The sequence below is a fragment of the Branchiostoma lanceolatum genome, chromosome 18 (genome assembly GCF_035083965.1).
Source record: "Branchiostoma lanceolatum isolate klBraLanc5 chromosome 18, klBraLanc5.hap2, whole genome shotgun sequence".
In the NCBI taxonomy this organism is placed as follows: domain Eukaryota; kingdom Metazoa; phylum Chordata; class Leptocardii; order Amphioxiformes; family Branchiostomatidae; genus Branchiostoma; species Branchiostoma lanceolatum.
Window position 1 is genome coordinate 9,962,819 of NC_089739.1, and position 27,819 is coordinate 9,990,637.

Consider the following 27,819-nt stretch of genomic DNA (forward strand, 5'->3'; position numbering starts at 1 on the left):
ATGAGGTTTCTGTCACAAAGAGAAGAAAGTTTCAAACTGTCATTTCAATCCTTACAACAAGGGCCTTTAAATGCAGCAAATATTCAGCCTTCTACCACAACATTGACAGTGGCATGACTGAAAAAAACAATTAAGACCAACCTTTTTTCATCAGCACTATTTCATTATGTTATCTAGCTGGAAACTCTATTGGTTATTGCTCTTGGCTTTATGTGACATCTTATTATAAAATCTATCCAGATTTCTCCAAGCCGATGTTAAAGTTTCTCTACTCTACCTTATATGATGACTAGTTTTTGGTGGGAGATTTTCAAGTTTCAATCTTGACATAAGAAAATCAAGCCATGTTACGGTATTGTATCTGCTTGAACATTAAAAACAACTGGCCTCAATGTACTCTATATACTACAACCGCATACAATGTATAGTTTTGATATGCCATAATGTTCCGACTGAGCCAATAGCTTCATTGCTTTTCGATGATTTTTCCAGAGAGCTTTTATTTTTGCCTTTGTTGTATTTTTTCATGTATTCATTCTTTATCCATTTACTAGTGCATGTTGACCTGTATATACTTATATGAAGTTAGTAGACATTGTGTATAGAGCTTGGGAATCATCAATATCATCACAGATAGCAGCACAGGGATATACAAAATAAAACATGCTTTCACTGTACTATAAAATACACCAGTCCTCACTGTACACCTTTTACCTAACTTTTTTTCTGTCATCCCAGTTTTCTTTTTTTCCGTTATCATGTACAAGTTTCTGTCATTCTTCTTTTTCCAGGCCAGTGTTTGGGGATGATTCTTTTTTGGTGGGGGCGGGGGTGGTATTGCTATGCTAATATCTTCATCCACCCATTTTTGTACCTCAAGGTTTTACAATTGTCACACAAACTCTGCTGTCTGCGGTATAACAAGCCCTTCCAAAGTTGGATGGGCCACTATAAGCATGGTTTATTCAAGCCAAGGAGTTAAATAGACATAGAGTTGCGTATCGTTGATAGCCTCTAGTTATAAACAGTATATAATTGTATCATTATAAAAATCATTCTTTTTCAGTTAAACCTTAAAAGCTTTTTTTAATCCTATCCCCATTTTCTTGTCCATTATCAAGTTACTATTATTTTCTATTGCTTTGAACATTTTGATATTAAGCAAATTTTAACAACTGCTCTATTTCTAAACCATTTCCACACAAATATCTTTTGATAAGAATTTTCTGCCTACTTCTACTTCCTTTATAAGGCATTTGTCGTCCTCTTAACTTCTTTTGCTCTTCTTTTGTTGTCTTCTGTTTAACAGCCAATTACATAGTATTACTATAATTACATATTATACTAAGTAGCTTCTTTCAATAAACTTCCAAATGCAGAATTCACTAGCAGAACTTCAAATTCACTATACAACACTGTATACAAATACATCTATTTACCATGCTCAGCACTTTAGATATTCAACCATCTTATTAAAAGTCTTGGGTTCGTAATGCTCAATCCAACTCAACCACCCCTATTTGCTGCAATGGTTTCTGCTAGTTTTCTTCTTACATGCTGCTTATATGGAGTGGTCCACGTTAGGTTTAGGGGTGGGGCTGGCAAGCTAGAAACATTGCTACACACTACAGCACCAAGTTCCAGCGGTGATAATACTGCACACACACACATCTTTTGTCTGTTGTGACACTTCGGTCTCACTCGATACTGGCCTCCGTGCCTTCGACTTCGTAAACGCTCTCGTGTTTTGCAAGGATTCGCAGCAGAGGACGCAACTTCAGCCACCATTGCTCACGAGGCAGGCGGTGCCTGGAGAAAGATTAAAACATGAAATGGACAATTTGATTAGCATTAAACTTCATCTATTTGGCAACATAAATCATAAAAGAGGGGGATTTGACTTCGTTCTAATAAAAAAGAGGTGCCTGGCAGAAGATTAAAACATAAAAGAGACACTTTTATTAGCATGAAAGTTCATCTGTGCTGGAAATCTAGCATTAATGCCAGATGTGCTCAGCTAATGCGCGTGTAGTGCGGCATTAATGCTTCATTAGACAACAGTTTGGCAAGGGTGCATAACATTGTAGATAAAGATTTGACTTTGTTCTAATAAAAAAGATGTGCCTGGAGGAAGATTTAAACATTAAAGAGACACTTTTATCAGCATAAAAGCATGAGTGAATTGACAGCATTATAGACTGAGAAGATTTTGACTTTGTCCTACTAAACAAGAATGAACTTGTTTCATTGTGATTTCTAGCAGCAGAAAATACTGGTGATAATGGTGATGACAACAGACATGAATGGCATATTTTTACAGTTGTGGTTGACTGAAACAGCATGGGAATCACACAACATTTAACTTTTATACCCGCTTTAGGGATAAGACAGAACTACATAGTTCATGTATGGTGTCAATCCAGTAGATTATGATATCATTAGAAATCCAGAGAAAGACAACACTGACATGTGAAATGTTAAAGAGAAACAGAAAGTTAAGCACAGGGAAAATGACTGAAAAGAGACAGACAAACTGGGGTTAGAACCCATGTTCCCTGGTTTTCTAACTCTCTAGCATTGAGTTGCAAAGTTGATTAACCTAGACTTATCTAAGTATTGATAAGAAAGTTGATAATTCTAGACACATGGATTACAAAGTTGATAGCAAAGATGATGAAAAAAATCAAGAAAGTTAATAAGTCTGTTATTGATAAAGATAGTATTGATTACAAAGTTGATAACAAATGTGATAAATCTAGTATTGATAAGTTGATAAGTCTGTTATTGATAAAGATAGCATTGATTACAAGGTTGATAACAAAGGTGATAATAAAAAAATCTAGAATTGATAAGAAAGTTGATAAGTTTGTTATTGATAAAGCTCGTACTGATTACAAAGTTGATAAATCTATCTAGATAGTCCTAGCTTATCAATTGAGCTTATCAATTGTGCACATTGATAAATCTAGCTAGATTTGTCAGTTATAAAGTTGATAAGTAAAGGATGACACCACATAAAGTAGACATACAGTCTTCATCTTGTAACATGTAGGGGTTCAACAACCAACTAAAGAGCATTTTACATTTTTATGTAATTTCTTTCTTAAAGTTTGCCTTTATGTATAGTTTATGAATGATAAATGCTATAATGTGGATATAATATCTGGCAACATTTCTTTAAAATCTGATGAGACTATCAATACACAGTCATTTGAAAGTTACTACAAAAGGCGGCACTAAAGGAAGATGCATTTAATTTAGATTAAATTTATAATTAACAAAGTTAATGAAAGAAAAGTCATTCTGTGTCCAGTCCACATGAATATGCTTTGTTGGTTCTCAGATTAAAAACAAAATAGTGCCAGACTGGAATATCAACATGAAAACAGAGTCTGTTATCTAATGTAGCATTAATGCTGCACTACACGCGTCTTAGCTGAGCACATTGGGCATTAATGCTGGATTTATGCTGCTAGGACATTCAGGGAGTGGTACTTGGACAACCATAATTACCATGGCAGTGGCTGCCAGAAATACATATGCAGAACTAATGCTTCATAGTGTGCACTAACCAAGCATTAGTGCTGCATATGTATTTCTGGCATTAGTGCTACAGGTACATTAGACGACAGTTTGGCAAGGGTTTGGAATACAGTTTTACAGTCCAGTGAATACAGTCAGGTTTTCATCCCAGACCTCTGTTTTCATCTTGACCCCTTGCAGGTAAATTTTTGTTTAAAATATCTGAGAACCCCCCCCCCCCCCCCCCAACAAAAAAAAATTGGTGTGGCCTTTAACTTAAGTGATGACAATGCAAAGTTAGCATGTAAGTTAGAGCAAGACTTAGCAATGGCATTGTGTCCTGAAAGCTTTAAAGCTCAAGGTTGTGCACTTGATTTTCAAGAAAGGTGTATGCTACCCGGATGGGTGCATATGGGATATGAAGATATATGAGTAAGGTAATTAGAAGGAAAGAATTGTGAAGCAGTTGGAGTTATTCTTTTGTTTCCTCAAATTAAAGACCTTATTTGGGATAGTCCTGTATACATGTACTTGATTATAGAATCTTTGAATAATACATGTAGCTCGAGTATAACATTTTAAGACAATTTCTCCATATTTTGGGTGAGGCCTGTATTTTCCCCAGCAATTGACATGATTCTTTGTTATAAATTACGGATAAAAGTTATGGCTATCTTATCATCAATATTTCTATAATTTATACGTCGATTAGATTAGACATCCAGGTAATAAGATACACCAAAAAAAGCAATTACTCAAACAACTGGATATGATTTTGGAAACGGTCAAAATCATATCCAGTTGTTTGAGTAATTGCTTTTTTTGGTAAATCCTTGATAATCATATATCAGAGAGATAGTAGAGACTGAAAATTCATCGGAGTGTGTAGAATGTATTATGATATCACCTCAGTTCTTGCCAAAGACTGGGACTGTACAGTAAAACATTTGGTTAAGTCAAACTATTTTTTTGTGCTGTAAATCACAGCTAAAATCCTACTGCAGATGATAGGGTTAGGTTCAAATTGTTCTTGTTGAATTTAAGACACAGAAGTATCACAGAGAAGGCTTTTTGCTACCACACTGTCAAGTTGTCGAGTCCTAACATTAATCCCTTCAAGTAACCCCGACATGTTACACAGGTTAAAGATCGAGGATTTGGGAAGCCTACCTAATATCTATAGCTAGAGGATTGCAGCTGGGATCTTTATGCAGTGGAGCCTAGATAGGTGGTTTAGGCTGGTATCTTTCCTATTCTAGCTCCAGTCATTTTTCTTTAGTTGAGAGAGAATCAAACATTGCTCTGATTGGCTCTGAGTAGCAGGGTTTGAACAGGCATGCGAGTATTTGAATCCTGTTACACTGATTTGATACCAAAATATAACTAATGGCATAATGGTTAAATGTTTAAGTAAGAAAGAGTTCAATTTGGAAGTTCTTGCCTGAGAAAAATTGCAACATGAAACAGTATATATAAAAACCATACAGACAGCAACTAGAATATTTTCAGTTTTTAAGTCTCATAAAATGCTCTGGGTGCCTTTAAAAAGGGATGGGTGCAAGATTATTCCAAAAAGAAGTAATTATATGAGCAAACTGGAGCTAGAACAGGAATGGATACAGACTATAGGTGGTTGACATGTACATGTACTCTAAGGAATCTTAAACTCACTTAAAGTCAGACCAGGCCTTAAGATGTGTGACAGGCGTTAGGGTTGTGGTCATGGAAAACTCCTCAGCTTCTTCAATACTGACCGTTCGTGTCATGTCATCTCTTAACGGAGGGGAAAAAATTAAAGGCAAGTTTTAGCAGCAGCAATCCAGGAAACTTGTGACAACACAAAGTATCCATTTTACCTTTTGCAACAGATCAGTATCAGCAAAGTACCAACATCAAAGAATCAGCCAATCAGAAGCAGCATGTTTGTGTCAAACAACAGCCAATGAAAAAGCAGGATTTCTTAGCCAATCAGCCATCATTTGCCCTGTTTACAGCCAATCAGCATGCAACAAACCGTTTGAAACACAAACAAGCACAAACACAAGCGCAAACACAACAATAGCAAATAACAGATTTAGATATAGCTTTATAGAGTCCTGTGTAGTTTTTTTTGCACGTAATTGTGACAAATTGCGCTTGGCTATGCATGATTATGTGTAAAGAAAGCCCACCTGGATTTCCGTCAGAATAGCACCATAATAAAATCATGACATGTGTCAGATATGCATTATAACAGCCTATAATTGTTATAAAAAGATTGCTGTTATCTTTTAAGAATACCTGAGGATTTCTCAATTTGCAGTCTGCTCAACTTTTCGTTGAAGTATATTTTTGTTAAAGCAATTTTCTGCTATCCTGAATTAATTTTAGGCATTGTATCATTTTAGTGTTACTAAAAATGCAAAGCCAATGAAACACAAAGAAATCTGAGGAATATCATGGTTTAAAAGGGAAATTAAGGGAGGTGAAATATTTATTGGTGTTACAAAATTCCCTGAAAGGGCCATTTCCACAAAGTTGACAGAGTTCATGAGTGAGTGAATGTCGTTCATTACTTTATAAAGGGACCGGAGAAAAATCTTTACCATTAAACATTTTCTAACCCATTAAAGGTTATCATTTTGTAAAAGGCAAATTTAGATTATAGCAGAACACTTCTGAATCAATTTTTTTATGAAAGGACACAAGTTGGTTATTAGTATTTTGTACAATGGATTGATATGGACATTTCTATGACTGTTTAGTAACTCAGCAAGATCTCTGTACTACAGTACTACGCACGCCAAACAAGGAAACCAATGAATTTAAAATGCATCCACAAACTAGAGTACAGTCAAACCTGTCTATAGCGGTCACTCAAGGGACTGGCCAAAACTGGCCGCTAAGGACAGGTGGCCGCTATGGAGAAAATGTTGATTAATTGACCACGAGTGACACATGTTTTCAGTACCCACTGAGATACATTTATTCACCGTACAGTACACATGTAAACAGGTATTAGGCACATTTTAGAAGTTCGATTGTTGTTCTTTTACTCCTAGTTAGTTAAGAACAAAATACATGTTGCTCAGTTGTCACTTACTGTTCGTTTTCGACTGTTTTCAAACATAAAATCGTGGCGACAATTTTCGTCTTGATGCGTTGGTTCGGTTCCCGCGTGGCTTGTGTTGATCAGCATCTACCATTATGCTAATAGGGTACTCAGAAGAAGATCGCTCTTTTGAGGGCTTTTTGTCTTTTCAGAAAATTGCAACAGCCCAAATTTTACATCATAGTAATATTATCCACATTAATTTTGAAGCTTTTGGTTTAGTAATTATCCTCAGTGATACTTTGCAGCAAAATAAATTTAATATATTATACCTCCGTAACAGTGGTGTCTTCCGTTGACCTTTATGCTGCTACCAATCCAGTTTGTATCAGCGCCATTTTGAAAATTGCGCGAAACACGTTTTGAGCACAGTTTGAATGAATTCCCGGTGAAAACGGATATTGGGCCGGCATTCAAACATTTCGCGAACTTACCGCATCAGGTACATGTGTGGGTTGTATTTTCCAAAAAGCTGCCGTAATATTTGTCCAGTCGAAATGCACAGAAATGGTCAATTTTACCTCGATGTACAAACGCTTACCATGTGAAGAAAATTATTCTTGACTTCGCGTCAAACCATGGATTTTCTAACAAAGATAAAACATTCTGGTTTTCTTTATTATGATCCTATCCAGTTGATTCCACATGAATTTGATAACTGCGTGAAAAAATGAAGATTTTGAACCCGGCGTGCGGTGGCGATGCGGCTTCTACCGGCGCGCCGTGACCGTTATCGGCAGTGTTACTGTACTCGCGGGACCGAAAATCGTCTGGCCGCGACCGCGTTGGACAGGTGGCCGCTATAGCCTAATTCTTAATGCTTATGTCAATGGGAAAAATCCAAGGGACCGACAAAAAGTGACCACTATGGGCAGGTGGCCGCTATGCAAAGGTGACCGCTAATACAGGTTTGACTGTATTAAAATTACTCAACAGTCATACTGTCTCATAGAATATTCCATATCAATAAGTAACTGATGTCCTTTCATAAAAAATCAATACAGAACCCATAGACTTGATATATGCACAAGGGTGACAGACCCCTAAGACTAATATAACAACTGACTGTAAATGCAGAAATATTTGCGATGGTTTTATGTTCGCGATTTTTCACGGTAAGCTCTTTGCCGCTAACTTAAAACCACCGCGGAAATTTCTGCCTGTGTTTCTGAAGCATTACTAGTTTCTGAAGAACTACTACGTTCAAACGCGAACTTAAAACTACTGTGAACACTCCATTTTCTCCCTACCACGAATTAAAACCATGCAAACTTAAATGCATTTACAGTATTACACAGCAAGGTCCCTGTACTACCACACACGCCGAACAACGAAAGTGTACTCACTGGAAGTCTGTCTGTGACTTGATGTGCGTAACGGGGCTGAACTGGACCGTTCTGCGGTTGAGTCCGATCAGACATGCTGTGTCTTCTTCATTACACTCTACCACCACGCGACCTCCTGGGGAAACAATGGGGTGATCAGAGATAGCATACTTCACCCCTCCTTAATTGCTCGTTCTCAGTGTTGACTTAATATGCATTTAGCGTGATTTTAGGTTCCAAAAATGGATTAGCACACTTTTTAAGCACACCTATTATATTCTTTAGGAAAATGTTTACTTAAAAAAATGTTTTTGATGCATCGGTTTCTGGTGTTCCTTGTGTCCTTGGGAAAAGCACTTAACACGACTTTCCTCATTCCACACAGGTGTAAAAATGGGTACCTGACTACAGTCGGGGAGGTAAAAGGTGGTGGAAGGAGAGGGTTGGGCTCTACTTTACTATACCGTGCCCTAGACACAGTGGATAACAACCCACTGACCCTACAGACTCAAAAAGGCTATGGGACTACCTTTATCCTTTTTATCAGGAAATATAATTATCTAAACATCTAAGACATTTCAGAGTCTTAAAACTTTCAAGTTTGTCCCAATTCACCTTCCTCCTTGTAATTGTTGTGCATCTTCTCAGCCAGGAAGGCCACAGACTTGGCTGCCAGCTTGGTTCCCAGGTTGCGGTCAAATGGCGAAGGACAGCCACCCTGGAAATCAAACAATCAATCAATATTTTCCTGTAATCGGTATACAGTACCATATAACTTTATTCGTCAAAATCTACATTGTACTACAGCAGAAAATCTAGAAGAGTAAAACTTAAATCGTTTATCAAATATGTACATTTCTTTGAAAATCTTAATATCTACTAAATTTTTGTAATTGCTAAAAGGAGGGAAAATGGAGAAACATAGACTGAAGTGGAGCACATTATGTACACTGTTATCTTTCGTTCCGCTCCATGTTTTTGCTTTACGGTTAGGTTTAATTTGGATCATGTTTTATCAAGTTCTGATCTAGATGGTTTACTTGTTGCTAAGTCAATAAAAAGATCAATCAAGATGTATTGATCAACATGGCTGGCATAGAATATGCCAGCAAACTTGCTGCCTTATTTCCCACTAGGAACTACAAGGATTTGAACAATAGCTGAGGAGTTACCCAAACGTTGGCCAGGTAATTTTTTTCTGGGTTGTGTCACAAGATAATCATTTACAATAAAACTTGCACACATTTTCGAAAGATAACACAAAGGATCACGAACCTGTTGCATGTGTCCAAGGACATTTTTCCGAGCCGAGAAAATGCCTTTCCCCTCCTCGCAATACAGCTGGTAGATAAAGTCAGTGGTGTAGTTTTCATTGCACTTCTCGTTTCTGACAATCATCGGAAATTAAAACAACAAGAAGTTAAAAAGGACATAAATAGTATTAAATTTGAGTGCACAGCATAAAGTAAATAAACCCAATTCTATAGCTAACTTCAAAATTCTAAACATTCAAGTAAAAAAGTATTCTTATTATTTTTCTGGACAAAATAGCCAAAAAGAACATGCTGTATACTAAATGTGACATTGATTAGTATGTTACTCATAAGTCCTAATAATAATAATGACACATATTTAATTTCTAGGTGCACTGGTGCACCAACAGTCAAACATAAGGCACACAGCTCTAATTTTGGGTGCACAAAAGTGCACATACACCCAGTATTTCCAGCACTGCGCTGTGATCCAAAACTACATCTCTCACTGTCCACAGCTGTCATTATTGAACAAACTGCTAGATGGCACTTCTCTAACCTCAGAATCAGTCCTCTCTCCACACCTTCCACCATCTTCTTGGCAAGATGCTCGACATCAGTCTGTAGGGATGGATTGGAAAGCATGTCTTTAAGCTGAGCAATTATTATACGGCGCCAAATTCTTTTGCAGAATTCACTATCCAAATGCATAAAATAAAACAAAATGCATTCATCAGCCCACCTGTAAGTCTCTCATGCCGAATCTCTCCTCGAAGATGTACGCCGCATCCGCTCCGCCCGCCAGTCCAGCCAGGGTTGCTAGGTAACCACAGTACCCGCCCATCGTCTCCACGACAAACACGCGTCGCTTGGTGCCGCTGGCCGACTGCTTGATCCGGTCACAGATCTGGGAGCACAACAAACTGATTGAAGCCTAATCTTAACTCTAAACCTTATCCTAACTTTGACCTTAACTCAATTTGTCTGAGTAATACAATACATAACTGTGCAATGATTTCAAACTTGAATTTCAAAAGGCTCTACAATCCTTATATCCTAACTAATCAGGCTGGACCCCATATTTGGTTCAACTTTGAGAGATTACTTTAAAAAAAGGTAAGGATTAACCGGGTAGTCCCATAGCCTTTTTGAGGCTGTAGGGCCAGTATACGTAGGTTGTTATCCACTGACACTGTGTCTAGAGCGTGGTATTGGAAGGCAGAGGTCATCCCTCTCCTTATACTTTGGCCAAGAAGTCAGGTACCCATTTTTACACCTGGGTGGAGTGAGATAGGCGAGTAAAGTGCCAGGTTCCCTATTGAGGACACAACATCTAGTCAGGAATGCCAAGAATCAAACATCTGTGACATTGTCGTGTCTGCTAACCTACATTTAGCTAGCCACTTACCCATTCCACTTATGTTAGACATTTAACTTACGTCAGTGATAGCGTTGAGTGCTGTGTCTGTGCCGAGACTGAACTCCGTCCCTAGTACGTTATTGCTGATGGTACACGGGATCACCAACAGCTCAATTCCAAAATCCTAATCCTATCCCTTGTGCTAAACAAACCCTACTTCTGCAGTTTAATCCTATCAATCCTACTCAGTCTATAGTTGTGTCCAACACCCTTACGTCAGTGATGGCATTGAGTGCTGTGTCTGTGCCCAGACTGAACTCCGTCCCTGGTACGTTGTTGCTGATGGTACACGGGATGACCACCATCGGGATACAGAACTCCTTGTACTGTGGTCTGGCTTCCGCTAGCTGCAGCACGCTGTCATATGCCTGCAGGGGATGGTAAATTCATAATGGTGTTGTTATCAATTTGCCATAATATCATAATCAGACTGCTGGCAAGATACTTGATCGAAAACAGGGTTGTCTCCACAACCTGTCAGTCCCTGGACAGAAATTTGCTGTTGGAATTTTGAAAAATGTCACTCCTTCCGTCCTAAAAAACTGAACTTCATGATATGAAAAGGAAAGAAAGAATGGACGGATGGATAAATGACATTTGTAACACAGTGACTACAATTTGTATATCATACAAGCAAGCAAAAGGGAAACAAGCTATAGAAAAAAAGTTGGAAAAGATAAGGATGGCCCGCCATGCCACAAAAGGATGCACGGAAGGACATAAGGTCTATAAGGTGAAGAAATATTCCAAGCTATTTTTTTTTTCTATTTGATGTCATCAACCCTTCTGAGACTGCTATCAGTACCATGCCAAAATACAACATATTCAATTCATCAGATGCAATATTCTTTGTTCTAAAATAATTTCTTGAAAAGATGTAAATTGAAAGTAATGGCATGGTACACAATGATGCTAATTAAAATGTATTTCTCAAAGGCCATATAAAATTCAGTGTGTGTAACGACTTACCTCAAACCCACCAATGATGATCAGTGCGCTCAGGTTAAACTCTTTAAACTTGCTGGCTATCTGGGGTAGACCAAGCTTGGCTGGCTGGGTCCTGGGTGAAGAAACAACTTATCAGTTTCATTCTGAAATAAACTTTCCGAACAAAACGTTGGGAAACTTGGTCTGTAGATCAAATCTCTATGAATACTGGTGGGTTACTATAATTACAGAAATTACCCTGCCAAAACCAGAAACAGTGTTGAAACAGGGAAATTTTGGCAGTTTTGTTTTGTGCCGCACTGGTTTGGTGGTTGACCTTTGAATGTTCATGACAAAATTGGTATTATTGTAAAAGGCATTAAACAAGCTTTCCAATGATACATAACACTAATTAATATACAGTTGATAAAATAACATTAAGACAGTCATGTTACATAACTCAGCCAACAAAGCTTTGCAATTATAGTGAAAACATGGTACAAACAACCTAAATCCTTACAGCCCCAAATACAGGATGCACCAAATTGATTTCATTGTTGTTTTTCACCTGTTTGTGCCTAAGTAAGAACCTCCCTCCCCTATCAAGGTGTGCACATCCATCCACTTGGGCACTTTGACCTGAGTTCAGTGGAGTCGTGAGGCAATGACATCATCATCACAGTTAATCGTAAACAAATCTACTTCCGGGAGAGGCTTAAAAGCACTAAACACTCCTGTCAAGTCTTCTAATCTTTGCCCAGCTGCCTACCAAAATAAATGAAGTTTTGGTGGCAAAAGGCTACCTTAGCTAGACTAGAATTCATCCTATTCTAGCTCCTGTTTGCTCCTTTGATCGCATAAGCTCTTTCACAGTTCCAAGTTCGCATGCGTAGCAAGAGGAATTGTGGGTAACTGTCAAAAGTGAAGGCCCCTGACCTGTATTCAGTTCTTGTCTCGACCATTGTCTCTATTTGCATAACAATGTCATTCTGATGAAGACTTTTGAATAAAAGGTCGAAACCGGTAAATCGTTGTGTCTCAGCCGTCATCCTTCTGACGCCCATTCAACTATATATATGCATAACAATGTCCAGACGGGTTTTGTTTACGGCTCAAGGGCCTTCACCTTTGACATATTACCTGCAATTCCTGTCGCGGCGCATGCCTACTCAGAAGTGTGAAAGAGCTTATAGGTTGAGTTGATGAAGGTTAGACATCCAGGTAATAAGATAACACCAAAAATTGTTACTCATTGCAAGCAACTGGATAAAATTTTCAACTTTGAATGTTTCAAAATTCTATACACTACAGTTGCTTGTCAAATGAACACCAAAAATTGTTACTCATTGCAAGCAACTGGATAAAATTTTCAACTTTGAAGGTTTCAAAATTCTATACACTACAGTTGCTTGTCAAATGAGTAACTATTTTTTGTGCATCTTATAGGAAGTATTCTAAGCTATCTTGCCATGGGAAGATCACAGACTTGACAGAAATGTTTGCTTCCAAGTACCCGGATGAGTTTCGTCAGCAGCCTTACCTTTTAGCACCAAGCTTAGCGCCACCAGACCCAACCCAGCCACCAACGTCCATCCAGTTTAACTTCTTCAGCTGTGGAGGGACAGAGGTTAGTCTGACAGACAGACCACCACCAGCATGTTCAAAGTTTCTTTGCCAGGCGCAGTTTTCAGGATTATAAGTGAATAAGCTTCGAATAAAGTATCAAAGGCAACCTATTGTAAGCAATATTAGGGCGTTGAAAGTCATATTTTCAAGATTAATTTTTGTGTGATTTCTATCCAATATATATAGTAAGCTTAAATAATACTATCCCATTGCATATCGACCATCATGGAGCAAAAAAAGAGATGTCATTGGTCGAACCGCTAACATGTGTGGTGGGAACTCATTGGAAATCTGAGCACTTGGAGGCCTGCATCATTTCAAATCTTCCGAACATGCGCGATTCTGACTGATAAGTCCCAAACGCTTCCGGAGAAATAATCACATGGTTATGGCTCAATATGCTCAGGCATTGTGACATCACGCGGCCAGAAGTTACCGAAAATTGTCAGCAGAAAACGGTTACGGCTGGATTCTGGGCTGATTTTTGGGTGGTACCAATAAATAAAATACTCCTTTTGCAGTTTGTTCCTGTGCTCTTTTTCAACACCCAAAGTATGAAATGATGATGAAAATGTGGCAATATGGGGAAGTAAATGTCAATTTCAATTTAACCGAACAGAATTGCTTTCCCCCGAATATTTCAAGTTTTACCCCCTGAAATCGCTTAGGGCACCTTTAAGCAGTACCAAGCACCCTATGCCAAGTTTCATGAATCACAGCAAAATGATCTGGACATTAGGGATTCCTGACACCCTAAATTTGAAAAGCAGTACAGTTGTGCTGAGCTAGCAGTATAGCAGTGCAGGTCCTTTATTCCACAGACTGGGGAGAACTCTGAGCCTCATCAGATGGGTTAGTCACGTAGGAAAATGAGATTCTTGAATCACAGCCTGCTACCAGGTTCCTGGGGCTTGAAAGTCTCTAGAATAGGCAACACTATAAATCCGGAAAAGCACTCTAAATCCGGAAAACATTCATAATTCTGTCATAGTTTGAGAAGGAAACTTAATATTCTAGAATATGACTTAGTGCGCATGGTAAAAATGACTTACTACTAGGTAACATTGATAGGTCCCAGGGGACTATGTCAGTTAATGTTCTTCAGAATTCTGCATTTGATTTCAGAATTCTGAACAGTATTCTAAATTTGAGTGCAGAATTCTGCAAACCATTTGCAGAAATCTGCAAACCATTTTCAGAAATCTGCGCCCAAAATTCAGAATTGTCCACCCAAATGCAAAATGTGAAACAATATGCAATGCTACATAATGTACTACTCTACAGTGTGACTTTCGTAAGGTCTTCTTTTAGCAGAGGAGTTGGCAAGGAAACTAGGTTGTGACTCAAGAACCTCAAATGAATACATAAGTGCAAGGTCAAAAACTATGAGACTTAGTATAAAAGTCAAACTTGTGTAGAGAAATTGCAAGCAAATTTTGAAGTGGTCACTAAAGAGAGTTGCCCAGTACAGAGTTGAAGCTGGTTCTCTTTGTTCTCTTTAACGTCTAAGGCCACACCAATTTAATTTCCTGGTTAACGGATTTTTTTTTTAATTTTAGCAAAAAAAAAAGTCATGAAAACAGAAGGCTGGGGTAAAAACTTGCACCTGACCCTGTTCACTCCCTGAAATTGTGTGCACCAAAGTACAAACTTTCCTCTGAAATTCTGTTTTCCTGTTGATTTTCCAATGTAGCATTTTTTTAAAAATTCCATTAACCAAGAAATTAAAATGGTGTGGCCTAAAGGACTATCGAAAAGGACCACATGGCCAGACGCCCCTTATGCAGAGGTGGCCACTAGTACACGTACCCTTCCCTCTGCAAGACCCTCAAACCCCTCATAGATGGCGTACGGTTGGTGACCGTTCAGGATGGCAGTTCTGACAGCTGATCGCACCGCAGCATTCATACCAGCAGCGGGAGCACCGACGTTCATTATACCGATGTTGAAAACATGCTGCAAAAGTGAAGTTACAAATTAATCAACAAACTGAGTACAGAAGTAAATTAGAGCGCATACCAGCACCCAGCTTGGAAAGATTTTGTTAGCAAGTTAGGCCCAAACAATTCAATTTGTTGGTAAGAACAATACTTATTATAACTGGAAAAATCAACATGAAAACGCAGTCTAACAGAGGAAGCAACGTTCGTGATTATCCTGAATCCAAATCTCTTCTGTGACACTGACATACATATTATAATTATTAAAACCTATTTTCAAAATACTTCAATACAGATGCTACTGTAACATGTAAGACTGCTTTGCCTTGAGCCCCAGTCCTGAAAATCTAGCAAAACAATGACAAGTTAAGTAGCTAAGCAGAGTGGAGGGTGCTTTGCTGCAGTTGTTTCTTCATGCCCGCAAAGTAGAGGAAGTAGAGAAGGGAAGAGAAAAATGCTTGGCACTTACTTACACATCCTAAACATTAACACCAATAATAATCACGATTAAAATGTTACATGTTATCATTGATGTTATTTATTCCAAAAGCAAATGGGGTCAGTACAAACACACTGCAAACATGGACAAAACATGGCAGGAAACTTTAGCTGGTGTTAAGATTAAATCTACAGGATAGCACTACAGGATAGTAAATGCCAGGACAGAAACTGGAGTTATTTGTACTAAAGGGTTACAGTCTAGATCTAATAATAATCTCTATTCTATGGTAACTCTAAGGGTTGATATTGATCCAGCTGGACTAGAATGGACCGGAAAAATCTCCCTGCCTGGACCTCAACCTACAAGCTAAATGAGCCAGAGAAATAAACACTAATAGTATTTAAACTAACACCAAAACCCAGTAGAGCCAGAGTAATAAAAACTATTCAAACTAACACCAAAACCCAGTATAGTATATCAAGTACAGTGTGTAGAGGAACATTTGATATGAAGGCTCAAAGTACCCATCTGCAACCTAAAAGTTCCAGAAAAATTTTTGAGATTGCAGAAACTAAATGTGAGTTACTGTACAAGGGGAAATCTTTGCAATGGTTTGACGTCGAAGTTCGCAGTTTTCGCTGTGGCCTCTTCCTTGCGAACTTAAAAACACCGCGAACATTTCTGTCTTCTGGCCCTGCCTACCGCTTTATTTCAACCGCGTACTTAAGTTAAAACCACAGTGAACTCCATTTTCTCCCTACCGCTAATTTAATTCACTGCAAACATTTTCCCTTTTACAGTAACACGTCAAGTTCGGTAATATTAACTCTCTAACCCTCCTACCTCGCATTCAAATCCAGTCTTTAGCTGAAACAAATACAACCAAAACAGACGTGAGTCCAGCATGACAAACAAAACACAACGCAAACAAAAACATGCTATAAATAAAATACGGAAGCTGTCTTGCAAAATGAATGACATGCAAAATGAATAAAACTTAATATAAGCAAGACCATTAGCAAACGACCTATCTCAGTGTTAAGTTACTTTAATTTGCTGAAGACTTACTAATAGTTTTAAAAAGTGTCATTATATCTAAATAGTATTAGCATGCATGATAGATTACTAGCATTGTGCAAATTTGAATGTTTCTAGATAATTGTTCAAATTCAACATTCTATCTACTTAAAGTGTGCTTGTCATTAAGACCAAATGCATGCATTCTGCCAGCTAGAAAGTGTCACTGAATGACAAAAATGTGAGAAGACAGGAGACACAGACAAAGAAAAAGTACAAATGGACAGGCCCAACTTGCAGCTCTAACCCTTTTATATAACAATGCAAAAGAAAATAATGTTGCTTGTAAACTACAAATTCATGATAATTGATAATTCATCTCCCAAAAAAAGCAAAAAAAATTACATTAACCAAGGAGGTTTTCTTAAATCTAAATTCCATACTTTCTATCCTACAGTATGTAAGCATGTTAATTTGACAAAATTATTTTACTATGCTCTATGTATTTTTTGTATTCTACTTATTATCTAATACAGCCTATTTTCTACATCCTATCGCATGTGTGTACACAGTATGTTTCAGAAGTTGGACAGACTAGAGGAAGTCTCACAGTCTAAAGAAGTATTCCTGTAACACCTGAAAGTAAGAATCAGAAGTAGCAGGGATGAAAACATTGGTATGACACACAGAAGAGAGAAAGAGGGTATCACATAAGTGTTCACTTGACACCTGAATGTAGGACTCAGAAGTAGCAGGGGTAAAAACGTTGGTATGACACATTGTACAGAAGAGAGGACAGTTGACACAGAAGAGGCTGTGTTCGTGCGTGTCTTTAGTTTTCTCTCACTGGGTTGTTGTCGTCTGCGGACCAACGCGGTCGTTTCGCCGGGACTGGGCACCGGTTGGACGTCGATGTTACGGGTGGCGAGAACGAATTGGCGGCTCCGTCTACGCTGCATCGCGAAAGGCGCCTAACGACGACCGGGGACTGTTCGTCGGAAAAATCATTGTCATGACCGTCCTAGAGCGTGTGGTGTGAAAATTCGCCCTGATCAGACCTTAGACCCGTGATTCGCTCACCCAGGAAAAAGCTAACTGTAAATTAGAATTTGTTAGAAGTTGCAGGGTTCATATAGCGTATACTGATCACTAAATTTATACTTTGTAAAGTATAAATTATTGATATATTCCCTTTTCATATCAAGCAACTTATACCTGAATTGTTGAGACACTTCAACAAATTGTTTATGGGATAATCTAATGTCCCAACATATGACAGACTTTAAGCTTGAAAACTTCAAAAGCTGAAATTTGATATCTTCTTCACAATAAATTTAGTTTCCTAATACTAGTAATAGACAAACTATGTCTTTTTTGAGGAAATTCAGTCTTTTATTTTCTTAATCCAGAAATTTCATTTTCATGTTGTTTACATGATTTTTTGGGGGTTTCTTGTTTTGATTTGCATCAATGAACCCTGCAATATATGTTATAAAAATTAAGATTTTATCAAGACTAAAGTTTAATTTGTGAATCACCACACCAAACCACACCACAAATCAACACACCACACTCAGAAAACACAGCATCTTCAAAAAGTAACCATTAACATGATATTACATCAAACAATGTAATTTTGCTTATTGTCAAGAGTTGCACTACACATTCTTTGTTTGAAAACCTATTTAACAATTACTGTCAAATTGATTTTTCAATCTTTACTTTTGAAATCATTTGATACAGATTACAAAATAATCAAGAAACTTTATTCTCTTTTTCATTGTTATTAGGCAAATTAGATATTTCAAAAGGCAACAAAAATTGATTTTGAGCTCAAAGAAAATTTGATTTACAAGTTGTCTTGCATAAACTACTGCCCGGGATATTCCATCTTGAATGTAGGGGTGGTCACTAAAATCATTTGCTCACCACCCCTTGTTAATTTTCAAAATGGAATAGTCCAGGACATTATAGTACATTTTGTGATACAGCAGACCAGACCAACTTACCTGTTGGGGATTATTAGGGGGTTTCACGTGACTCAGGATCTTGTAGATCTCCAAGTTGTTGCGAAAACTCCTAAACAGAAAAAAACAACAGAGCATTGTACAGTTAAGAGATGCTCAGCTAGCAAATAACTTACACATGTAGTACATGATTGTATGTTGTCATAGTATTACTTTATCATTATTTCATAATAATTATATGATTGCAGTAGAGATATTGACTAGAGCAGGGATATTATATAATATAGTTACTGTAAAAGGTATTCTAATGCCATGTGATGACACCGAAAAAGCACTTCCTAACTTGTGTCTAAAGTTGCTAACACTAACTGGCAAGAAATAATTTACCTTCTCCAAATCTGTTCCTTATGCTGAATTTAGCAACTCACTTTGCCAAGCATGGCCTAACTACTACTAGCAACTCGGCAAGGGTGACATATAGACGGACAGAACAGTTCTTTTTGGCACTGATGGTATGATCAACTCTCACTGATTTATATAGAGCACTACAGTTATCTGCTCTCAGAATACCCCCCCCCCCCCCCTGCAGCCTTACCTGCCCCGGAGGCTGACACAGTTCTCAAAGTTTCCCTTCTTCATGGCTGCAGCAACCTGCTGGGTCTACAGGGAACAAACAGAAAAATTCTCTACAACATCTCAAAACGTGAAAAGTATTTGCTATGACTTTGAAATTTTGTTTCCTCTTATTAGTCTCATAATATGTCTGGTTCATAAATATGCTAATAGTGACTGACGATTATGATGAATTTTGATAGAATGGTTGCCATTACTCTCCAGAATGCTTCAAACCTGGCAGCAGAACACTGACTACACCTCCCTGCAACACCCCCAAGCATGATAAGTAGAATAAAGTATTTACTAAGTAAAGTAAGGTTGCTAAATATGAGTTCATTGTTATGTCGTGATTCCAATAGCAAATTACTGCTTTCCCATTTTGCACTCTTGCCTTTTATTCATTTTCTGAACCATTATATATATTTAGAGGTGAATGTCAACAAACTGTTACAACCTCAAACAGCGAGAGTTTGGTACGTCGATGAAGGTTAGACATCCAGGTAATAGGATATGCCAAATAACAGTTACTCATGACTGAGCAACTGAATATGATTTTGGAAGTTTGAGTTACCCCCTTACCCTCTCCACACACTCCATGAGGTTGACCCTGACCGCCTGGTTCCCGTCCAGCGACACGACGCAGGCGGGCGTGTCGGGCTTCGCCTCCAGCAGCGCCAGTACCGCCTCCGCGCCCATACGGCAACCCTATATAGGGTAACGGTTGAGAGCAAGGGTAGAAGGCAAAGGTCAAGTTTATGTCAAGTATCATTCTGCAGGTAAAATAAGGTAATCAGAGTCAAACAGAGTCAAACAGACAGAAATGCTAGCAACCGTACGTCAACCCTATACACTGGGAAAGGGTCAAGGGCAAAGGTCAAGGGGCACAGGCAAAGGTCAAGTTTGAGTTCATTACTCTACAGGTAAAACAAGATAATCAGAGAGGGCAGACTTCATTTTCAAAGTCTTTGGTATGACTCGGACGAAAATCGAACTCACAATCTACTGAGTGCAAGGCGAGCACTCTACCCATTGCACCAGTTTTAGTCAAGTCTCAGGGTAAACTCTTGCATAAATTATAAATAATGGCTCCATTGTACTGACCAGCACGCGATCGAAGGCGGAAGGGTTCCCTCCGCGCTGCACGTGCCCCAGTACCGTCACACGGGTGTCGTGGCCCAGTCGGGTGGAGATAATCTACGGAAACATCAGGAATGTGAAAAATCAAGACAGGTCACAACATAGTCAAAACACACATGTTGGTTCCGAGTAATGTAGTCTAGCATCATATGATAATGCTTTTAGCTTCTCTCTTCTTGGTTATCGTGAAAACCCAGGATAGTAATATATGAGTTTAGTTACAGTTGACTTGTCAAAACAGATAAAAAATATCAATTTTTCATAACTACAACATTGTACATATTTTGTGAGGAGTTACATCAAAATCACTTTAAAGCATAATTTCTTACAAATTGTACTACCATGTTTTGCAAGACAAGGCCTTAGCTCAGTTTTGTTGATTATATTAATGCAATGAAATACTGGATACAAATGTACTACTATATTAAATTGATAATAAACAAAAACCAAATCTGCTATTTTCCTGACCTCCTTGACTCGATTGGATGTAATGGCGCTTCCCTTCTGGTCGATCGCTCCTTCCGCCATGATCACAATCCCCAGTCGACTGCCCGCCGATCGTAACTGTCACGGGAACCAGAAAAGAAAAAGCAGTCAATACACTCTTCCTCTTGTTTAGACCACACCATCTTAATATCAGGTTAACAGATTTTTTTATTTTTTATTTTAGCAAAAAAAAAATCATTAAAACAGAAGGCTGGGGTGAAAACTTGCACCTGACCCTGTTCACTCCCTGAAATTGTGGGCACCAAAAAATTAAAGTACAAACTTTCCTCTGAGATTTTGTTTTCCTGTTGATTTTCCAATCTAGCTTTTTTTAACAAATTCCGTTAACCCAGAAATTGAAATGATGTGGCCTTACAGTAGATTTTTGAGCTGGTGGTGAAGAATCGTTGTGATTTTTTTGTTGGGCGCTATAACGATTTTAAAACTCCACTTATCGTCGATTCACAGAGATTTTCTTGTGTCTTAAAACTTTTCTGACAGAATTGTTATGTAATTGTTGCCCGCAACATCCTCTGTTGTCGTCGGCAAACGTATACACATGAATGATACTACTAGTATGACTTAGGTTGATTAAATCTTACTCATAGCAGCCCGACCAACATTGGCTGGCCACCTAGAACGGTGCATGCACCAGTTCTTCCGCGACAGGGGTCTGATAGTGTGCGGCAAAAAGGTGACGAAAGGGCTTCGAGTGTCTAGGTTTGAGTTCACATTTCTCATAATTTGCTGCAAACTGACATTAAATGCCAACACAACCGAAAAGCGTAAGAATCGGTGTGTTTTTGGTGAAGATTGATTTCGGACCCGAGCCTTATTTCCGGATAACCGTCCACCTTGAAGGTAAACTGCCCCTTTGACCCAGATTGACCTTTGTTGCGTTCTGTTGGCCGTGTTGCATTACCTCGCGAGTCGGGTTATTGTGAAAATCTCAGTGGCAGGATTTTCTTTTATAATTGGCCTGATTATACCTTAGACTTTTCTCTTTCTGACACTCTGGTTATGTGCTCAGTTCCAAGCAAAAATGCCCAATTTTGCACCTCATTTTTGATGGGGAAAAACTTTTTCTCTTTAATATTTACTAAAATTACAGAGGTTGAAGACACCGAATCTCGGGTTTTCTTGTAGCTAGAGTGATATCCTTCATTCCCATACACAGTTTTTGGGGCTTGTATTTCCTGGAAGAGACAGTCGCTAGACTAGAGGGTGTGCAAACTCGAATTGAGACCCAAAATAAACTAGGGGGTGCCCACAGAAGGGGCCGTTACAGCCACGGACAGCGGAGTTTGCGTTAAAAAGACTGAACACATGAGACCTACCAGATCAGCTTGATTCAAATCAAATGTGAGGTTATTTGCTGAAGACTGTCATTTATTTAACCTTCTCCCTGCTACCTAACTCTGTAACCAATTATAGAGAATGGGGTTCCAAGCGGCTACTTTAGCAAGGTAAAGGATAGAAAGAGTTGTCTTACACAGAATGATTCACTACTTCTGCAGAAGATCTGAACACCCTTGAAGAATGGCAAAGCAAATGGCTCGTGCAATTTAATCCGAACATGTTAATGCACAATTAATAACATTAACAAAAGAACGAACGAACCCCACATACCTAGCTACCAATTTGTGGTCAGAATTTTGGTGTTAGGTTAAAGTTGAGAAATTGTTTAATAAGGCTTTCTTCAAGATTTTCATTCTAGAATCTATGACAAAACCAAATACATGTATCATGAGGATCTGTTAACCCCTTCTTGAGTTATTCTATTGCAAAGTTTGTAAGGAAATCGGCTCCTGCAGTTTCAAAAAAGCCGCCAGGGGGCCTAAACCTACACGACTTAGTCTCCCTCCCAAGAGCAATTTACCACTCAAAATCATGACCATGGCATGTTCAGAACACGAGATAACAAAACCGGAAGTTCCACTGCAGTACCCTAGCAAGTTGCTAGGGGGCCTAAAATCTAATCATTTCAAGGTCTCAAGAAGACGTACCTACCTAGTATGAAGACAATCCATCCAGGCATTCTTGAGATGTACTGTTTACAGACGGACATACACAAACACACACGAACACTGTGCAAAATATAACCTTTGCAGCGAAGGTGATAAAAGATAATTCCTTTCACCTCGGACAGACGGCGGCACATGTGATCCTCCCAGTCAGCTTCTGGCGGCCACTCCGGGATGAACAACCAATCAGCTCCACAGGCGAGCGCCGTCACCAGCGCGAGGTATCCACAGTGTCGACCCATCACCTCCATAACAAACGTGCGCTGGTGGCTACAAACAAACAAACAATGTCATCAGTGCTATTAAGAGGAAAAAAATATGATGTTGGAATAGAAAAAAATGTCAATTTTGAGTTTTTTTAACGCCAAACTAGTTACCATCTCTGTATCAAGGCCATGATTGTAACATTTTTGGGGGTCATGGATTTTTTTCCCAATGACCCAAAACCAAAAGAATCCTGTCTAGCCACCTGTCCAATGTGACTATTTTCATTAAGTCCCTTGGGTGGGCAATGTAGGTAACTGACTGACTACTACCTTGTCTAAGAAGGGGCTATGCTACCAAAATTTTAAGCAGAGTGAAGCTGAGATAAGAAATTAGATTTGTGAACTAGACTGAGGAAGAGCAGAACACTTGTTGAAAATTTGGTGAATCCGAAAAATCCTTTGTGTCAGGAAACAGCATGTTCAAATTTGAATTAATCAAAGCCTATTTTGCTTCTGAAATCAGCAGAACGAAAAAAAACTTAAAAGGTAGAACTGTGGAGTCGAGAGGCACCTTTGAGCAGTTGTCGTGATGGCGTCCACAGACTCCATGATGCGATGGAGCGCCGTGTCGCAGCCAATCGTCATGTCCGTTCCACAGAAGTCGTTATCGATGGACCCAACCTGAACACACAAGAAAATACAAATTAATTAATCAGTAACCTGGAGGTAAAAGTGATCTTGAACAAGTTTAGCTGAAATAAATTCTACGCACAGTTGAGCTACTCTTCAAATTTTACATGTACTTAATATGATTCCTTTACAAAGACCAGAAAGGACCAAAGAGTTGAAGGTTATGTGAAAAGTTTTTTGCAAATTCAAAGCTTATCCTTGGAACAAAGCTGATGAAAGGGACAGCCACTTCAAGTATCTATTCCTGATTGTTTGATATTCCTTTACACTAAGGACAAAAAAGGAGGAATTGTAAGAATGGATAAAAATACGGCAACAAAAGCAATAGTCTAAGACTAGTTATTCTTCAAGATTAGTCAAGCCTTCTCTAATCAGAAATCAAGTCTTCATTTTTCCTCTGCATCTATTGTGTCTGTGTTTAGCTGTACATTGTATGTGTCTGTTTTTTTACTAGGGTTGTTAGCCAGAATGTACTCGCCATGCCTACAGACTGTACTCGCCATGCCTACAGACTGTACTCACCATACCGACAATGTTGAGATGTGAACAGTTCTTACTCTGCTCAGCAGTGATCTCTCCTGTGGATGAAATTGATAAAAATAATCAAAAATGTTTTTCAATTTCTCAAAAAGTCTCAAACCAAAATTCATGTGCAGATTTTTGGATGGATTTGATTTTTATCCGTCCACAAAAGCAACTTTCTGTCCTGGGACCGAGGGACAGGTCCTGGAGCCCTGATACAAACACAACCAAAAAATCTCTCGTCGGAGGTGAACTTCCTTCTTGGAGGAAACAAACAAACAAACAAACAAACGCACCTTTCTTCTCCAGCTCCTCCAGCAAACCTGCCCACTCCTGTCGGAAGCAGTTAGCTCCGGTCAGGCTCCCGTCTCCGCCGATCACGACCAGGTTTGAGATTCCGAGCTTCACAAGGTTCGCCGCCGCCTTCAGCCTACCGGCGCGCTCACGGAAGTCCTGACACCGCGCGCTGCCGATCACCGTCCCACCCTGCAGAACAAAACCTAGATTTTAGAATCATTTTTTTTTATTGCAACATTTGTCACCAATACAGGGTCCCCAGAAAGTGCAAAATGAAACGAAATGGAACGAAATGGAACGAAATTTCATTCCATTTTGTTCCATTTCGTTCCACTTCGCACTTTCTGGGGACTGCCAATTCAAGGTGTTGATACACTCAAATCATTGACTGATGCCGCCACGAAAACATAGTACAACATTAATACAAAGCATAGCACATAATAGAAAAACAACGTAAGAGCTATGAAATGAACAAAGGTTTCTAAGTTTATTTCGACTAACAGGGCAATGTTGAGAAAATAGTTGAAAGTTATGAATGCGTTCTTGGTATCTGTTAAAAATGCTTGGACATAAAGGAAGATTTGAGAAGTGTCTGTCGTGGACAAGAATGAAGTTGCTGCTTTCTTCATGACAGAAAGATATTCACAAAATCTTTCAATTTGGAAAGTTTGCATTTCACTCAAAGGGAGTTGTTTACTTGAATGTGTGTGTGTGTATGTGTGTGATTCCCAATATACACAATACATCATCAAATTGGTCCTTCGAGCCAAGATTGCAGCAATGAATCAAACCAATATTAGGTTGCAGTATGGAGGCTTGTGTATTTGCAGAAAGTATTTCCAAAATGCAGAACAAAATCTTGACATTCTGCAATGTTGCAGAACACTAGTACTGGAAAAAAGTATTTCGACCACTGAATAGGTAATGAGTAGATTGATTGATTGGTTGGTTGGTTGATTGATTGGTTGATTGATGGATTGATTGATTGATTGATTGATTACCTGTTGGATGATGCCGGACACGCTGGTCCATGTGGCCTCCTTGATGTTGTCTGCTCCGTCCACCATGCCCTGGTACCCCTCGTGGATGTAGTACACTCGGAACCCAACATGGATGCCCATACGCACCACCGCACGGACAGCCGCATTCATACCTACAGGGGTTTAATCAAATTAGTTGTATTTTCAATCAAAAGAGTTTCAATAACACTATACCATTACATATCGACATTAAGGAGCAAAGATACGATGCCATTGTGTGGTGAGAACTGATAGAAAATCCAAGCCCTAATAGACTGATCCTGACTATCCATCACAATTAGCGGTTTGACCAATGAGAGAGTGACTTCATGTCCGTCAAAAATTTGCATTTTTATGTTTTAATTTTGCATTTCTATGTTTTGACGGAGGTGGGCGGGGCTATGGTATCGGTCTATTTACACTAGGCGCACGAAACTAAAAGATCACCATGTAGCTTATTTTTGTGTAGCTTTTGAGCACTTTTAATAAGAAATCCACACGCAAAGGTACCAGTGGTAAACAATGGCATTAAATGTCAATTTCATAAACTCTAAGATTACAGCAACTAGAATATTTCCAGTTTTCAAGCCTCTGACATAAAATGCTCTGGGTGCCTTTAACTATACAGTAGGGTAGAGGGAAGAGCACCATTATTGATTTGCAGAAAAACTATTTTAAGCCCTGCCAAGTCATATCATAAGTCCAACCGAAAGTAATACACCAAAAATCATGACCTGGAAAAAGAAGAAAACATTGCTGTTTTTGTGTTTATTGCTCTGAACTGTTGTGTTTACTACTGACTGTATATAATTTTGCATGTATATTTTTCAAATTGCATGTAAAAATTTTGCCAACATGCAATTTTATATGCAACATTAACTGAAAACATATTTCTAGAACACATAATGACATATGATAATGACACATGCCTTGAGTTCAGGTCCGGACTAATGTCTAAGTTAAACTTATAAGAACCTGAACCTCTGGACCTAAATCCAGACCTGAACCGGAACATGACTTAAGGTGTGTAGCACTTTAGACATGTATCATAGTCCCATGACAGTGAAGTTGTGAACACATTGTGTATACGTGTCTGGATGGAAGGGATGAGTTCACGATGACCTTTATACAAAATGTCACCCTTTTATGGCGTTTTAGGCATGACAGCTTCAAAACGTAGTCCCTGTGACACCAGTATAACAGGTTTCATTCTAGAGATGATTCTGGTTTGCTTTAATTCCTGTGGCACAGAAAGCCTGATAAATAGAATATAACTAAGTATATATTCAGAAGTTTAATATTGTTCACAGTTTTCCCGCCAGGGACCTCGATCTCCAATGCAAAATCATCACAAAGCAACATTGACTTGAATAATGTGCTCTTCTAGAACACATAAATGTGTGAGCTTCATGATCAATCAGCACAAAATTATGTCATCATTCCAACCTTACTTCGACATATAAAAAAAAGATATCAAAACCAGAAATTCAACTGCGGTACCATAAAAAGCCGCTAGGAGGTGTACACATACGTATACACACACTGTGACACGCACGCACGCACACACACAAACACAAACAGCACCTAAAACGTAACCTTTTTCAAAGTTTTTGGCATGCCCATTAATCACATGTGAAAAAGTGGGAGGGGCAATTTTGTAGTAATGCAAATCAAATATGATAACATAATGTTTAATCTCATTAACTTGCAAGGTTAAACATAGAAGATAGATATCAGCAATGTTTAAAGACATTATACCGACTCTAGCAGGAAAACTAGTTCATGGAAACACGCCAACGCCAGACTATAACAATTCATCAGTGTCAAATAATGCAAGGTGTTAACATAACATTTTTTCGCCAAGCAGATGTTATGGTGGTAAAACGTAACGTTTTCTTTACTGCCAGGATTTTCTGTGTGCCTTACAGCTAACAGTTGGTGTAAGACACTGTCAGAGAAGCCGGGGAGGAGTATAAGTTACGATCTACCACCCTTACGTCTGCTTTAAGGCTATATTATGTTACATTACATGGCGAACACAGAACTGAACCCACCCTGCGAATCGCCTCCGCTCGTGAAAACCCCGATGCTTTTCCCTTGCGCCTGCCGCAAATTTCCCGCAGCAAGCGCGCTGGTCGACGTAAGGTCCCCGAGCACAGCGGAAGCCATCTTCGGTAGGTCTTGGTCGCTTTCTTGGGCAGCAAAATGACGGGAAAGAGGAGACGATTTGGCAGACGGGCAACCTTGCACGTTCGCCCGGCTTGGCAAGGTCAACCTATCGGGGTCAGCGGCT

The 27,819-nt window shown here is 38.9% G+C and overlaps 1 protein-coding gene across 7 annotated transcripts; it reads right to left on the bottom strand.

Annotated features, from left to right (window-relative positions):
- Positions 1-480: 480 nt before the first annotated feature.
- Positions 481-27,817, bottom strand: LOC136423865 (ATP-dependent 6-phosphofructokinase, muscle type-like). Of its 7 annotated transcripts, none has more exons than XM_066412232.1 (24): positions 27,581-27,817; positions 25,509-25,660; positions 24,507-24,696; positions 24,211-24,266; positions 23,570-23,679; positions 22,909-23,062; positions 20,751-20,846; positions 20,247-20,339; positions 19,725-19,850; positions 19,126-19,190; positions 18,573-18,642; positions 17,411-17,584; positions 16,390-16,413; positions 14,974-15,120; positions 12,107-12,177; positions 11,581-11,671; positions 10,827-10,979; positions 9,934-10,098; positions 9,751-9,812; positions 9,214-9,325; positions 8,554-8,656; positions 7,960-8,074; positions 5,194-5,295; positions 481-1,809 (listed from the first exon to the last, which is right to left on the bottom strand). In XM_066412232.1, exons 1-24 carry the CDS (start codon positions 27,693-27,695, stop codon positions 1,698-1,700), a joined length of 2,658 nt encoding a protein of 885 aa, XP_066268329.1. In that variant the 5' UTR covers positions 27,696-27,817; the 3' UTR covers positions 481-1,697. The 7 variants fall into 7 exon arrangements, with proteins under 7 accessions (XP_066268329.1, XP_066268328.1, XP_066268330.1 ...); XM_066412231.1 differs by lacking the exon at positions 12,107-12,177 and adding an exon at positions 13,079-13,149; XM_066412233.1 differs by lacking the exon at positions 12,107-12,177 and adding an exon at positions 13,079-13,149 and having other exon boundaries at positions 17,411-17,551; positions 27,581-27,816.
- Between the last annotated feature and the right edge of the window lie 2 nt (positions 27,818-27,819).